This window comes from Mixophyes fleayi, chromosome 10 (assembly GCF_038048845.1).
Source record: "Mixophyes fleayi isolate aMixFle1 chromosome 10, aMixFle1.hap1, whole genome shotgun sequence".
NCBI lineage: Eukaryota > Metazoa > Chordata > Amphibia > Anura > Limnodynastidae > Mixophyes > Mixophyes fleayi.
In genome coordinates, this window is record NC_134411.1 from 21,810,476 (window position 1) to 21,825,228 (window position 14,753).

At 41.0% G+C, this 14,753-nt stretch overlaps 1 protein-coding gene across 1 annotated transcript in view; it reads right to left on the bottom strand.

Annotated features, from left to right (window-relative positions):
- Positions 1-2,257: 2,257 nt before the first annotated feature.
- DCDC1 (doublecortin domain containing 1) overlaps positions 2,258-14,753 on the bottom strand; it is a 296,646-nt gene continuing 284,150 nt past the window's right edge. Inside the window, exons 34-39 of the mRNA XM_075188616.1 lie at positions 13,366-13,509; positions 12,704-12,805; positions 9,208-9,344; positions 8,329-8,493; positions 6,049-6,202; positions 2,258-4,076 (exon numbers count right to left, since the gene is read on the bottom strand). Coding sequence (XP_075044717.1) covers positions 3,970-4,076; positions 6,049-6,202; positions 8,329-8,493; positions 9,208-9,344; positions 12,704-12,805; positions 13,366-13,509 — 809 coding nt within the window. The 3' untranslated portion in view covers positions 2,258-3,969. The remainder of the gene's footprint in view (positions 4,077-6,048; positions 6,203-8,328; positions 8,494-9,207; positions 9,345-12,703; positions 12,806-13,365; positions 13,510-14,753) is intronic.

The window sequence follows — 14,753 nt, forward strand, 5'->3', positions numbered from 1 at the left end:
GTGTGTTTGTGTCATTGCTCTGTCACTTACCATCCAGCCAGGTCGCTGCAGTATTTGTCCGAAAGTGTATGAAAATAATATTGTGACCTGTGAGGTGGTCAAAATGAACTGCAAATTACTTGAAATTAGTGTTATTGGGGTTAATAATAATGTAGGAACAAAAAAATAGCAAAAGTATCTGATTTTGGCATATTTTAGGATTTTTTCTAAAAAATCCAAAACCAAAACACACGAGGACGATTTTGCCAAAACCAAAACACGAAGCTAATCCAGATCCAAAACCAAAACCAGTTCACGGGGGTCAGTGAGCATCTCTAGCTATTACAGGGAGCAGCTTACGTTTCATTGGAAACGGTAAGGAATGGGGAGTGGTGCAAGTTAGTATAGATATTGGTGGAGGAGACAGGCTGGACAACAAACACCACTAAATAGAGACGACAAACAGTCATTTTACAAATAAAATCCTGAATCCTAAAATAAATTCTCTCATTGAAAATCTCAGTGTATAACATTAAATCCCCCCCTCTGCCTCGTGGGCTGCCGGTATCCTGTAACCTGGCTGTTATTCTTACACAGGGAGGTTTAACCTGAATAAAAATGGTATTGAATTCTCAGTAATAATTGTACAGAACGGTATAATCCATTTAGGTCAAGCACTTCTGAAATGTCAATTCATTTCCTTCCTCACCCGCGTTCACGCTCTTCTGACAGACAGAAAGGAATTTCACTCCGAACAGAAGAGAGATGAGCCGCAGTCAAGAGTCAGCGACATTAGTTGAAGGAACTAATAAAGTGCACGTATTAAGTAATAACATTTTTAAATTCATTGCTTCCAGGCTGAATTTATATTCAAGGTCTGGCACAGGCTATGAAATCTAATTTTCTTCTCATGGCTGTGTGATATAATTTTATAAGTGTTATAAAAAAAGGTCTTTACTTATGCTGACCGGAGATGTGCGCTATCTAGTCATATATAACAGTGGCCCCTCTCCTGGAGTTTAAAGAGAATTGATCCACCAATATTTCCCTCCATAGCCGAGCGGATTTACGGCTATTCTTAATACAATTTTACAGTGTGTTTATTTTATATATATATATATATATATACTACCTGCTCTGCACAGAGCCACATCGCTATAGCTTTGGGAAATTAAAGTTATACTATAAGTTTGCAATAAAAAAAAATGTTTATCAGTATAACCTGCGTTTTATAACGTCCATTGATTGAAATGAAAGATAGGTAAATCTGGTTACAAGTAGAGATGCTCAGGCTCGGTTTCCCGAGAACCGAATATACCCGAACTTAGCAGATCCGAGTACCGAGCACTCGTACCTTCGCGATATTTCGGATTTGAAAACAAGGCAAAACGTCATCGGATCTCGGATCTAGCAATTTTTGCATTCCTTTTTAATATCCAACATCACGGAGGGTGGGAGGGAGGGCGGACCCCCGTTTTTCTTTTCTGCCACTGCTGTGTGCCAATGTGTCCCAGATGTGCTAGGAACTGCCGTGTGTTTCTGTCATTGCTCTGTAGCTTACCATCCAGCCAGGTCGCTGCAGTATTTGTCCGAAAGTGTATGAAAATAATATTGTGATCTGTGAGGTGGTCAAAATTGACTGCAAATGACTTGAAATTAGTGTTTTGAGGTTAATAATAATGTGGGAACAAAAAAAGAGCAAAATTATGTGATTTTAGCATATTTTATGATTTCTTCTAAAAAATACAAAACCAAAACCAAAACATACGAGGGTGGTTTTGCCAAAACCAAAACCAAAACCAAAACCAAAACTAAAACACTAAGCTAATCCAGATTCAAAACTAAAACCAGTTCACGGTGTCAGTGAGCATCTCTAGTTACAAGTGACGAGGCGATACCACACTCTTAACATGTTTCGCCTTCTCGCCAGTAAACATTCCGTCATGGAACAGATTTAAAATAGGTCATGTGGCACAAGTAGGCGGGGCTTGCTTTCTGTGTACATATAAAATTTATTATTGAATTAAGTTGACTACTTACTGACAGTGGTAAATGAACATTGTGAAATGAGCACCTGTAAACATTGCTGATTATAGGTATGTATAGTGGTTGAAGTGGAATTTAGAAGTGGCGGTATGGAAAATGTAAGTTAATGGAGTTTGATAGTTTTACAATGAAAGCAGTAGGAGAAGTGGCGTTGCGCCCAGCTTCACATTTTTAACCTCATAGTTTTGTTTTGTTAGATACACACAAGTATGCAATGTTAAGGACAAGGGTCTTTTTGCTGTGAGTACATATAGGGCATTTATTCTACCAAGCAGCTGGTATCACGTATAATATGGTATTAACTGAGCAGGGGCTTATTTTTTCTCTGATTTTGATTCAAAATAATCCCTTGTGCTGCCTTTCTAGCCTATATAAGGCCTTTTGGATGTGGATCACAAGCCAGTCCTTGCTAGCCTCTGTACCTGGGAGGTCAGTGCATCTTATTTTAACTACATGGTATTTGAAGCATATAGGTCAGTGTTGGACATGCCTGGCCAACCTGTGTCTATCCAGGTGTTGTGAAACTACAAGCCCCAGCATGCTTTCCAAGTAGATAGTCATCCAATTGCTCGCAAGGCATGCTGGGACTTGTAGTTTCACAACACCTGGAGAGACACAGGTTGGCCAGGCCTGGTGTAGGACCTGCAAACAATGAGGTGCCCTTGACGCTGGGATGCAGGCTTAAATATTGTGATCAAAATATGAACCAATACCTCATGTTTTCATTTTGCTAGATACACACAGATAGGCAGTGTTCAGGAAAAGCGCTGACAACAACTGTCTTTTTGTTTTATATATAACGTTATTCATATATTATGTTGTCATTACATGAGGCCAGGGGTAACGCTACCCCCAAAATAACAGCTGAAGGTTAGAGCACCTCTCCCCTCCCTACGCTTTATATTAGTTGTGCGTGAGCTGGAAGGAGGCTGAGAGGGGTCATGTGAGGCCACAATCTATGGTAGCAGGCTAGGATGTCGTTTCTGAATCATGCCTGGTATATGAAGGAGAGAGCTGACTGAACAGCCTTCCGGAAACATTCATTGTACCATGTGACTTGATGTAATTCTGATTGGTCCCTGTAGGTGACGCAGGTACTAATGGACATCTCACTGGGCATAACCACATATGGACATCTGGACACGTTGCTAGATAAGCATCTTACTGGGCATTACTACAGCGTACATTATCACTAACATATTTATCTTGGTGGGTATAATAACTGCTATATTATCTCACTGTGACATTATCAATGGGAAATTTGCTCTGGCTGGACTTTAAACGTTGTTTTGCATTATCACTAGCATATTAGATCTTTGTGGGTGACCATTATTACTGGCATAATGGTGATGTTCGGATGTAAGTCCCTTAGGACATGAAGGGTAAGTATAAGGTTATATATGAACTTTATCGGCCTTGTTGTGTGTTTATATCAGTGTCTAGTAACCCACATTCATAAAAAGATAGTTGTGGGCAATCAGCGATGGGGTGTGCCCAAATCCTATTCCTTCTCCTGTCTATATTTGCCACTGTATATTGGTAAATGTAATTAATTAATAGATGTCTAGTATAAATAACTTGTATTTTAGCTTTTTTGGTCCTATAAATTACCATAGTCATTTTTAATTTTCAGTGTCTGGATTTTTCTCTATGTCCTATAAGTGTCACCATCATGTATTGCTCACATCGTGGCATTACCAAGAACCAAACAGAAACTCAATTATAGATAAATAAAATCAGACATAATTGTACATGGATTCCCTGTTCCTTGCACGAATAAGATCATTACAAGTCTTTGTGGACAGGAAGAGGCCAAGTCCTAATCATCCTTGACAGAGATGGGATTAGCGACATCTCTTATCCGCTGTCACAGCTCAGTGTGTTCCTGCTTTAAGACGAATAAAACGATCGGTGTACAACGTACAGTTACTGGTGTCTGCTGCTCTAATAGAGGCTGCTGGGTGTTGATATGATGACATCAGTTGCGCCAGGTCCGTACTTCTTCCTGGTTCTTGCATAGTCTGCCCTGACTTTTATCTTCTCTCTGCTGGCTGGAATGCAGCAAACATTGTAAATTAACATGATATTGTCAATATATCTCTATAGGAACAGACAATACTTTCGCAAATAATGCTTATTTAATATGTGGGAGTGAGCTATATTTTCAAGTATTCATAAGGAAGCAAAGGAAATGTCTGGTACTCTTGCGTCCACACGTGTGCCTTGATGCAGTGCTTATACATACATTATACAGACTATTTTGGTTTTTTTACCAAAACAATCAAGCTAATATATAAACAACAAAACATGCAGACAACTAGTACATATCTATCTGCGCAATGCGCCTTACTGTATGCCTCATGGATAACAAAGAGCACAACCTACACTTCTGGTTGTTGGAACTGAGCCTGTAAAAATGCTGTGTATGAATTTGGTTTACGGGCCTGGCTGGAAATACACACAGTGGAAGCACTAAATGTATTGGCCCTGACTTCTACCACCGTAGAACCGCCCCTTTCATTAATATTAACATTTCCTTTCTTCTCCTAAAACACTGCTAGGTTTGGCCTCATTGATGTCTGAAATGAATCAGTCAGTCTTTGTTGCACGTGTCCAGGGCCGGATTAAGGGAATGGAGGCCCCTGGGCTAGGGGGTCCTCCATTCCCCCGTTAGGGCCGCTCCCCCGTGATCTGAGCTGCCCCCGCCTCCCCCCCGATGAGCCGAGAGGCCCCCAAGGCACTTACCTCCTTCTCCTGCAGTCCTTCTCCGGTGCGCTGTATGCTCTTAACTGAGGAGATCTCGTGAGAGTGAGACTCACGAGATCTCCTCAGTAAGGAGACTACAGCGCGCCGGGGAAGGACTGCAGTAAAAGTGCTCAGCAGCACTGATCGGGCCGGGGGCGTCCCCGACTGATCAATACTGCTGCTGAGCACTAAAAAGGGCCCCCTGGATGCCCGAGGCCCCTGGGCTGTAGCCCAGTTAGCCCTATGGTTAATCCGGCCCTGCGTATGTCACTCTTGTACATTAGACTTTGTTTTACTCAGATAGTAAGCCACCTAGGAATGGACTTTTCTACATAAAGTACACCAGGGGGTAAATCTATCAAGCTGAGAGTTTTCTGGCGGGTTTGAAAAGTGGAGATGTTGCCTATAGGAACCAATCAGATTCTTCCTGTCATTTTGTAGAATGTACTAAATAAATGATAGCTAGAATCTGATTGGTTTTTCCAACCCGCCGGAAAACTCTCAGCTTGATACATTTACCCCCAGGTGCACGAGGCGTCCCCCCATTCATAGCATAGGTGAAGGTCTGGTTCCACTACTTCCAAGAACATGGATAAAACAAGGGGAAAATGCAGTGTCCACAGAACTGGATTTACATTTTCTGTTCCCATAGGCCGCTGTTTCTGTCCCTTCCCTTACCCCAGCCATCACCTTAGCTCTCCATGGTTGAGTAAATTGAAATAATTTAGAACTTGTCCAATTTAAATCAAATGTTCATTATAGTCACATAGCACATCCCTGATGTAGAAGATAATTAACAAGCAATAAAGTACAAAGTGCAACCCTATGTGACCTTTCCGCAAATACAAGCCCGTGTGCTCGCCAACCAGTCCCATAAATTTACCCTCTCTGGCCAATCTCGTATCCAGTGTAAACTGAGGACAATGAGTGCTCCTAACCTGGATTTATTTGTCAGTGACCTCCAGCTCCTCCCATCAAAATGTGCCAAATTTTGCACCCATCCAGATGCCTTTTTTATGTCCACATTTTGCTGGAATTCAAATGATTTGGCCCCTTCCTGTGATATCTATGTCACCTTAGTTTCCAGTGCTGGATACAAGCATTTATGTTGAAAAGAACCTTTCCATATATCCTTCCTACAAGGTATTTGTTAGCTCCTCATAACAATGTTCACAATATCAGACTGTAGCAACTAAAGACATACACAATGGAGACACAATACATTATATTATATATCGCTATTTGTTTCAGGTGTATAGAAACAGGTTAGATATATACCTTTCTTGGTTATAAACGGCTCCCCCGCAGACACACATAAGAGCGCGTCCTTGGTGATGTCATCCCATGCTGTCACCTGCTCACCGGTTACACCGTACACCGCCGCCGCCGGCTGATGCTGCATGCTTAGCTTCAATGTGCAATCGTCCAGCAACTGCAGTGCAACAAATGGCAACGTGGAATTTATATTTTTTACCGATTGTAAATAACATTTATTAATCCAACAAAAGGTGAATATTTCATGTATAAAGCACAAAGGTAAACATAATGTTCGGTAATCAGGAAATACCCCCAAGTTACACAAAACACAAAGGGTCTATGTATCAAAGCAGCAATTTGCGACATTCGGATGATATTACACTTTGACTTGTACAACATTCACTGCCCTTAGAGCTCACCCATACTAGGAATCTGAGCCTGATTCCCAGTGCAGTGGTGTGTAACACGATGTGTCTAGGGATCACTGATCCCTATGGTACCATGTGCTATACAGTCTGACACGCAGTCAAAAGCAGACACAGAAGCCTATTACAAGGTGCCTCATACCTCACTAAGACCTACTTCCTGGTGAATTGATCGGCTACATCCACATGAATATTGCTACAGCCCACAATGCGACGGCCTTAACCGTGTGTAAGTAACAGCTTCAAAGGACTATAGATTGTGGGCTGGATTCATCATCGGTCGTAACCTGCACGCAACTTGCGCTTAAAAACGTGCGCGGAACTTGAACGTAGTTTCAGCAGTATTTCAATACAAGTGGATCTCAAGATCCGTTTCACCCTGCCTATACGTTACTGTGGACAGACAGAACAGACTGCAGGATACGCACATGTATACGTGCAGGATAAAGTCCCTTCAGAACGCATACAAAAAAAGATATTCTATACAATTATTTAACAACTCTTAATACTATCATCATTAATAAAAATCAGAGATGCTCACTGACCCCCGTGAACTGGTTTTAGTTTTGGATCTGGATTAGTTTCGTGTTTTGATTTTGATTTTGGCAAAACCACCCTCGTGTGTTTTGGGTTTGGTTTTGTATTTTTTAGGGAAAATCCTAAAATATGCTAAAATCACATAATTTTGAACTTTTTGTTTCTACATTATTATTAACCTTAATTTTTGGTTTGGTGTTTTGGTTTTGGATCCTGATTTTTTTTCTAATATCTGTATTTTTTTTGCTAATATTACATATTTTTGCTTTTTTTCCCCCCTACATTATTAACCTCCATAACACTATTTTCAAGTCATTTTCAGTAAATTTTGACCACCTCACAGGTCACAATATTATTTTCATACACTTTCGGACAAAGACTGCAGCGACCTGGCTGGATGGTAAGCGACAGAGCAATGACACAAACACACGGCAGTTCCTAGCACATCTAGGAAACATTGGCACACAGCAGTGGCAGAATAGATACATGTAGGTCTGCTCTCCGTGATGTTGGATCTTTTAAAAAGGATTAAAAACTTGCGAGATCTGAGATCCGACGACGTCACAATGACGTTTTGCCTCGTTTTCAGTTCAGAGGGCGTGCGACAGTACCGCTCGGTACTTGGATCCTCTAAGTTCGGGTGTTTTTGGTTCTCGAGAAACCGAGCCTGAGCATCACTAATAAAAATATATGTTTTTTTTTAAAAAAATACATAAATCAGGACATTCTTAATGCAGACTGTACATAAAGTGCATTTTTATAGTTTTTCTTACTTGCAAACGCATGTTCTGTGCTATGCAGTGCCATGCATACGTGTATTCATCACTATGAGTCAGCACTTACACCTGCCCTGGTGCAAATGATACGGCTAAAATACACGTACCTAAAAGAAACCCTGAGCTTGAATTGGCTGCATCTGTGTTAGCAGGTCCTCAGCGCGCCCTTACTCTACATTGCCTAAGTCCTTCCGCCCGTCCGTTCACGTTGTAGGCAGTCGGACATGAACGACATGCGTTAATTGGTGGCCTCATTCTGGTGCATGCGCAGTTATCTCACACTATAGTTGCCATGAAAATGGACTTATGTTCAAAAATAAATCAAGCCCTAAATGTGCATCATTAAATCAATTAAATTCATAAAAATTATATATGAGAACTCAGCGAGGGCATCTACATACGAAGGTTATTGCAGTGATATTAACTAGAACACTGTTGAGCGGTCATCACTATTGTTTAGCACTTAGACAAGCTGTAATATAAACCTATATAGAATATATACAGTGCGAGCTGAGAGGTCTAGGTGTATTCTGAAGGACATACTAACATCAGGCGCTTCTCACCTCTTCCAGTGATTTGCCCCAGGCATACACTGCGTGTTCTGCGCTGCCCCCATTTATGTACGCCAGGACTCGTTTCATGGCCGGGAGGTTGTACAGGGCTTTCCTGCTCTTTGCCACCACCGGATGTATGTTTGGACGGAGAACCTGCATATCAGAGAGATGGGTCTAGGGGGGAGACAGAAACACTATTTATGATCCAAACATAGAACTACCAAGGGATAAAATCAGTGACAGTAAATCTCTCTGCAAGGAGACTGTATGGTTCATTCAGATTTCAGAAGCACAGAAGACACAGTGCAATTGTTCTACATCAGGATACACAAGATAAATCACATTATCAGCATCATCATCTATTTATATAGCGCCACTAATTCCGCAGCGCTGTACAGAGAACTCCCTCACATCAGTCCCTGCCCCATTGCAGCTTACAATCTAAATCCCCTATCATACACACAGACAGACAGACTAAGGGCAATTTAATATCAGCCAATTAACCTATCAGTATGTCTTTGGAGTGTGGGAGGAAACCAGAGCACTCAGAGGAAACCAACGCAAACACGGGGAGAACATACAAACTCCTCACAGATAAGGCCATGGTCGGGAATCGAACTCATGACCACAGTGCTGTGATGCAGGAGTGCTAACCACTGAGCCACCGTGCTGCCCTGTTATGGATTGTCCTCACTGTTAGGTGTTTTTGGGGAACTCTAGCTGAGTACCACTGAGCACTCCTTCTATACTATTATTTACTACAAATGGGGACACCTATATTTTGTTCATTTGCACCTTCACCTGAGCTGTATTTGTTACATCTTCAATTTTTTGGATTAGTCATTCAATACTAGGTTAGTAAGTAATCCAAAGAGGACAGAATTTCACCTCCACATTCTCTATTTCTTCTCGCAGCTTCAGTTCTTCATTGGTGACTTCTGTCCATCCACCTTCTACTAACACAGGCTGAGCAGGACTCCTGGTGGGCACCATGCTGGGGGGAGCGAGAGATTGCACACGGCGGCCTGACAGACAGGACACACATGAGAGTAGACGGTCAAAGTACATCTGTGGCTCTCCAGGTGTTTGTGAAACTACAAGTCCCAGCATGCTTTGCCAGCAGACAGAAAACCGATAACTGACAAAGCATGCTGGGACTTGTTGTTTCACAACACCTGGAGAGCCATGGGTTGGCCAGACCTTAAATAAAGGAACACCACTATCTCTAAATATATATATAATGGGTATATAGCTGAGAAAGTGTAAATATGACGGACAATCCTCTGTACATTAGAACAGTAAAACTGTGTTATATATAAGATATAAGTTACATAGCCCTATCTGCAGAGCATTTTTTTGTCATATTTACCCTTGTCAGATATACCCATATATTGTCCAACACATTATACACTTAAAGGGGAAGTTCACATTTAATAAATCAGTGTAATAAGAATAGTATTTTGCCACCTAATACATGTATGAGTCCTTTTATTCGACCTCTGCTATGAGATTCCACATTAGATACATGAAGTCATGAAGGTGTTTTTAGCCACATTACTCAATACTATTGTAAAAACGGTATTTCCCAGGATGCATTGTGCTTCATCAGCCGAACCTGTGAGAACAATCGCCAAGAGAAGGACGTGATGTTAGTGACAACTACAGAGAATGTCAAGGCCACGGTGCTCATGGGAACTTGGGAATTCTCTTGTGTACATTCAACGTGCGCTCTCTAAGAGACCTGTGACATACACTGAAATCTACAAACCCCGACTGCTGCTGTGTGAAAATATATTTTTCACAGGGCATATAAAGCGTAAAAACCTATATAAAAAAAATAAAGCTTACTCTAACAAAAGCATTCATGGTTAATTACTCAACAAGTGACATGTTAAACAATAATGTAAGTTTGTATTAGTGTCAAAGGCAGGAGAAGTCGTCTTTTTATGTCTTTAAACCCCATCAATAGTTCATTACTGTACACTCCAATAATATTGTAAATTAACAATTTTATGATAAATATGTTTATTTGTTGTAAATTAAACATGTTTGCATAAAATTGGATATAATGAAATCTTCTGACTAAACAAAAAACTGTTGAGTGAAACAGATTTAAAGATATGTAGATAATTCTACAACGCTGCAACCTACTGGTATACAATGTAACAGCGCCACACGGTGGCCAAGCATGGTAAATCACACAAAGGTATTTAGTTGAACTTCAAAATATGCCCATTACATTTCTATTTGAGCAAAGGTGTATAAACGTCACTTCATACTACCTCTCCCATCATCAATTTATGTCCTTCTAGTAAAATATAGCCCCTCAGAACTTTCTTAAGATGGTTCTTCTGTTTAGGAGATAAAACACCCAGTAATATGAGGCACAATCACACAGATAGCATCCAAAACAAAATGTCAATGAGTGTTGATTACTAAGATTGTTCATGGGTGCAAATCTGCATTACAACCATAGCAACCAATCATCAACCAGCTTTTATATATCCAGGGCAGGTTAAACAATGAAAGCAAATGTCTAATAGGTTACTTTGGTTTTAATTAGGGATGTTCACTGACCCCCGTGTTTTGGTTTTGGTTTTTGGATCTGTATTATTTTATTTTTTTTAAACTGCTAAAAAATGCTAACATCACATACCTTTGCTCTTTTTTTGTTCCTACATTATTATTAATCTCAATAACATTTAATTTCCAGTCATTTCCAATCAATTTTTGTAAAGTGACAAGAACACTGCTACCCCTGTTTCTGTGTGAGCAATGGCACTGGAGAGTGGAGAGTGACAAGAACACTGCTAACCCTCCTGTTTCTGTGTGAGCAATGGCCCTGAGCAATGTCACTGGAGAATGGAGAATGACAAGAACACTGCTACCCCTCCTGTTTCTGTATGAGCAATGGCACTGAGCAATGTCACTGGAGAATGGAGAATGACAAGAACACTGCTACCCCTCCTGTTTCTGTGTGAGCAATGGCACTTAGCAATGTCACTTGAGACTAGAGAGTGACAAGAACACTGCTACCCTTGTTTCTGTGTGAGCAATGGCCCTGAGCAATGTCACTGGAGAATGGAGAATGACAAGAACACTGCTACCCCTGTTTCTGTGTGAGCAATGTCACTGGATCTCCTGGGGAGGGTGGTACTTATGGAATCCACAACCCGCGAGATCTGACAACGCAACACTGACGTTTTGCCTCGATTCAGATCCGAGGAGGCAGGAAAGCACTAAGCCGGCTCGGCTTGGAGAGAGGCAACACCGCTTTCATAGCGAATAATGCAGGCAGTGCATTAGCGTGTTTTGCAGACAAAATATACATCAATAAAAACAAGATATAACATGATGTAGATGCACTTACCCATATGACTGCCTGCGTATTTGTAGCAAATAGTAATACCAGGTAGATCTAAACGTTGTTTAGAATACTACACACAGTGGAGTCTGCCATTTGTTGAGCTAAACTAATATTCATGGGAATTAATATACTAAGACACAAAATATAAGTATAATAAGACAGAAAATAAATATACTAAGATACAAAATCAATATGTTAAGACACAAAGTCAATATGCTAATAACACACAAAATCAATATATTATGACAAAATCAATATACTAAGACCCAAAATCAATATGCTAAGACCCAAAATCAATATGCTAAGACCCAAAATCAATATACTAAGACACAAAATCAATGTTTTATGACAAAATCAATATACTAAGATCCAAATCAATATACTAAGACACAGAATACCTCAATTTAGAAAGTCGCTCAGTGATGTCACTATTTTCAAACAATTTTTGGCGTAGTCTGTGAGCGGTCACACCTACCTAATGATAGATTACAGTAGGGGTTTTAAAGCTGTAATCCGGGACCTACAGCTTTAAGCAAGTCTAGAACTTCCCTTTTCACACATAGCTGTACTACACCTCCTAACTTTTTAAGTTTGGGAATTGGGACTGCATGCCTCACGAATTTATACGGTTGTGCTCCTGTAGCATGTGAGACCCACAGCCCACTACAAGACTACATACTTGCCTACTCCGGGAGACTCCCGGATTTCGGATAGGTCTCCCGGGAGAGCAGGCCAGTCTCCCGCATCCTGCCCACTTCCCAGTGAAGTGATGGGAGCCTCCATGACGCAATTCTCTGTGAATCTCATCATTTTGGCCCTGTCCCCCGCTGTAAAAGCAACATTGCATCACAGAAGCGGGTGCTAAAAGGACACGCTGCGCCCCACCCCATTTCATCTTCACACTATGCCTCCTCTCCGGGATCTCCCAGAGCTGTGGTGCACAATCTTGGCATGTATGCAATACTAACAAACACCAACATCTGTACCTAAATACTGTATGTGGTGCAACAAGATTACCTTGCAAGTGTCTAACTTTGTGTTTCATCAGATTACGGCCAGACAGAATCTTCTTCTTCTGCAACCAGTGCATCTTCTTTTCTTCTTCTGATCTTTCCACAGCTGTAACAAAGACATAGAGCTTACAAACGTGTTTTACACTGAAAGAGGGTCTTCACGTTTACATTAAATTCATTTTCTCTTGACTTCTTTTTTTTGCTACTAGAAATATTTTCCTTGTCCTACACACAGAGGAGGCCCCCGGTACACAGTCCAACTTCCAACACATTAATGTTCTCTTTTGTTTTAACTGCAAGCTATAAACTCAAACTTCAAGCTATGAATTTGGCTATAGCAGCCGAACCAAAACAATCTGTCTCAAAACTTAGGACCCAAGCCCTGGAACCAGTCAAATTCACATATAGAAGAGTTGAAATAATTTCCGTCTCTCTATGACCAAAGTGTTTGCTGCATACAGACACCTGCTCTTTAGGTTAAAGGGCTTTTCTAATTAAAAGAAAGGTCACAAATGTACCATAGAGGCAATCCATATCTAACGTCTATGCTTTAGGTAGAGGACTCCAATAATCACACCACTTGCATAATAAACAAATCTAACTAATAATAATATTTAAATATACATAACTGAATATGTATAAATATTGTGAAAACATTTGTTGTACCTTGCAGCAGCAGGTACGGCTCTCCGCAAGATACCCATACGTCAATAGGATGCCGCAGAATGTAAGACAGCAAATAGTCATCTATCGTAGAAACTTCTGGATGAACTGGCGTTATTGCTGAGGTCTCATCCAAGGTCTGTAGATCTATAAATACAGTTTATATATCATCACCATTTATTTTTATAGCGCCACTAATTCCGCAGCTCTGTACAGAGAACTCACTCACATCAGTCCCTGCTCCGTTGGAGCTTACAGTCTAAATTCCCTAACACACACAGACTAGGGTTAATTTAATAGCCGCCAATTGACCTACTAGTATGTTTTTGGAGTGTGGGAGGAAACCAGAGCACCTGGAGGAAACCCAAGCCAACACGGGGAAAACATACAAACTACATACATACACACAGATAAGGCCATTGTTTAGAATTGAACTCATGACCTCAGAGCTGTGAGGGAGAAGTGTCCAATATGTCAATAAAAGATGAGCAAGCTCTTTACCAGCTCTTTAATGACAATGCTGGACCTCATGTGCATTTCCATATTGCACAGGAGCACATCAAATGTGTATGCATGTGTCTGTAGGCAGAGTTGCCTGCATATTACACTTACGTCTCCGTATGCTTAGCGGGGTGGAACAAGGGGGAAGGATCGGGCAAGTGTAGGCGAGATCTGGTAAGAAGGAGATAATTGCAGCTTAGTTAGAGGTGGAAGCAGCTAAAGTTACACCTCTCCGGAGGTGCTCGATTCCTGGTGCAAATCATCATCAGCACAGACTTTTGTAATATTAAAAAAATAATAATATATATATATATATATATACATATATATATATATATTTATTTATTTAAATGTTGTGGTCCACCGTGCTGCTTGCCAATAACGCTGACAGAATATATCAATGTACCTCATTGCTAAAATGAAGTTCATTGGGTCCTCACGTGGGATCTAACTGCAGTTAACCAATCAGAGCAGCTCTCTCACTTTTTGACCAATCAGAGAGAAGCCGCCCTGTATTGTAGTTGCAGACAGACATCTCTGGCTAGGGGTGTCGGGAGGAACCCTATTACTATCAGCACAGGGCTGTTTTTACCTAGGGGAGACAGCGTATTGTTTACTTAGCCCCGCGCTGAACAGGATGACGGGTGAACTCCTGCTGTGGATCTAATAGTGTGACCGGCCTCTCATAGTCTGGTGCTAGTTGCAGCTTTGTGGGGAGGGGCAGCTGTTCTTCCCTTCACAATAGTGACAACCAGCACCAGGCTATGAGCGAAAGTGCTCAGACCACTTTCAGGGGAGACACGACGCATTTTTTAAACTATTTTTTTTTAATTCTACATAAAGTTGATTATGATGACGACTGGCACCTCTAATGTGCGGCCATGTCGTCG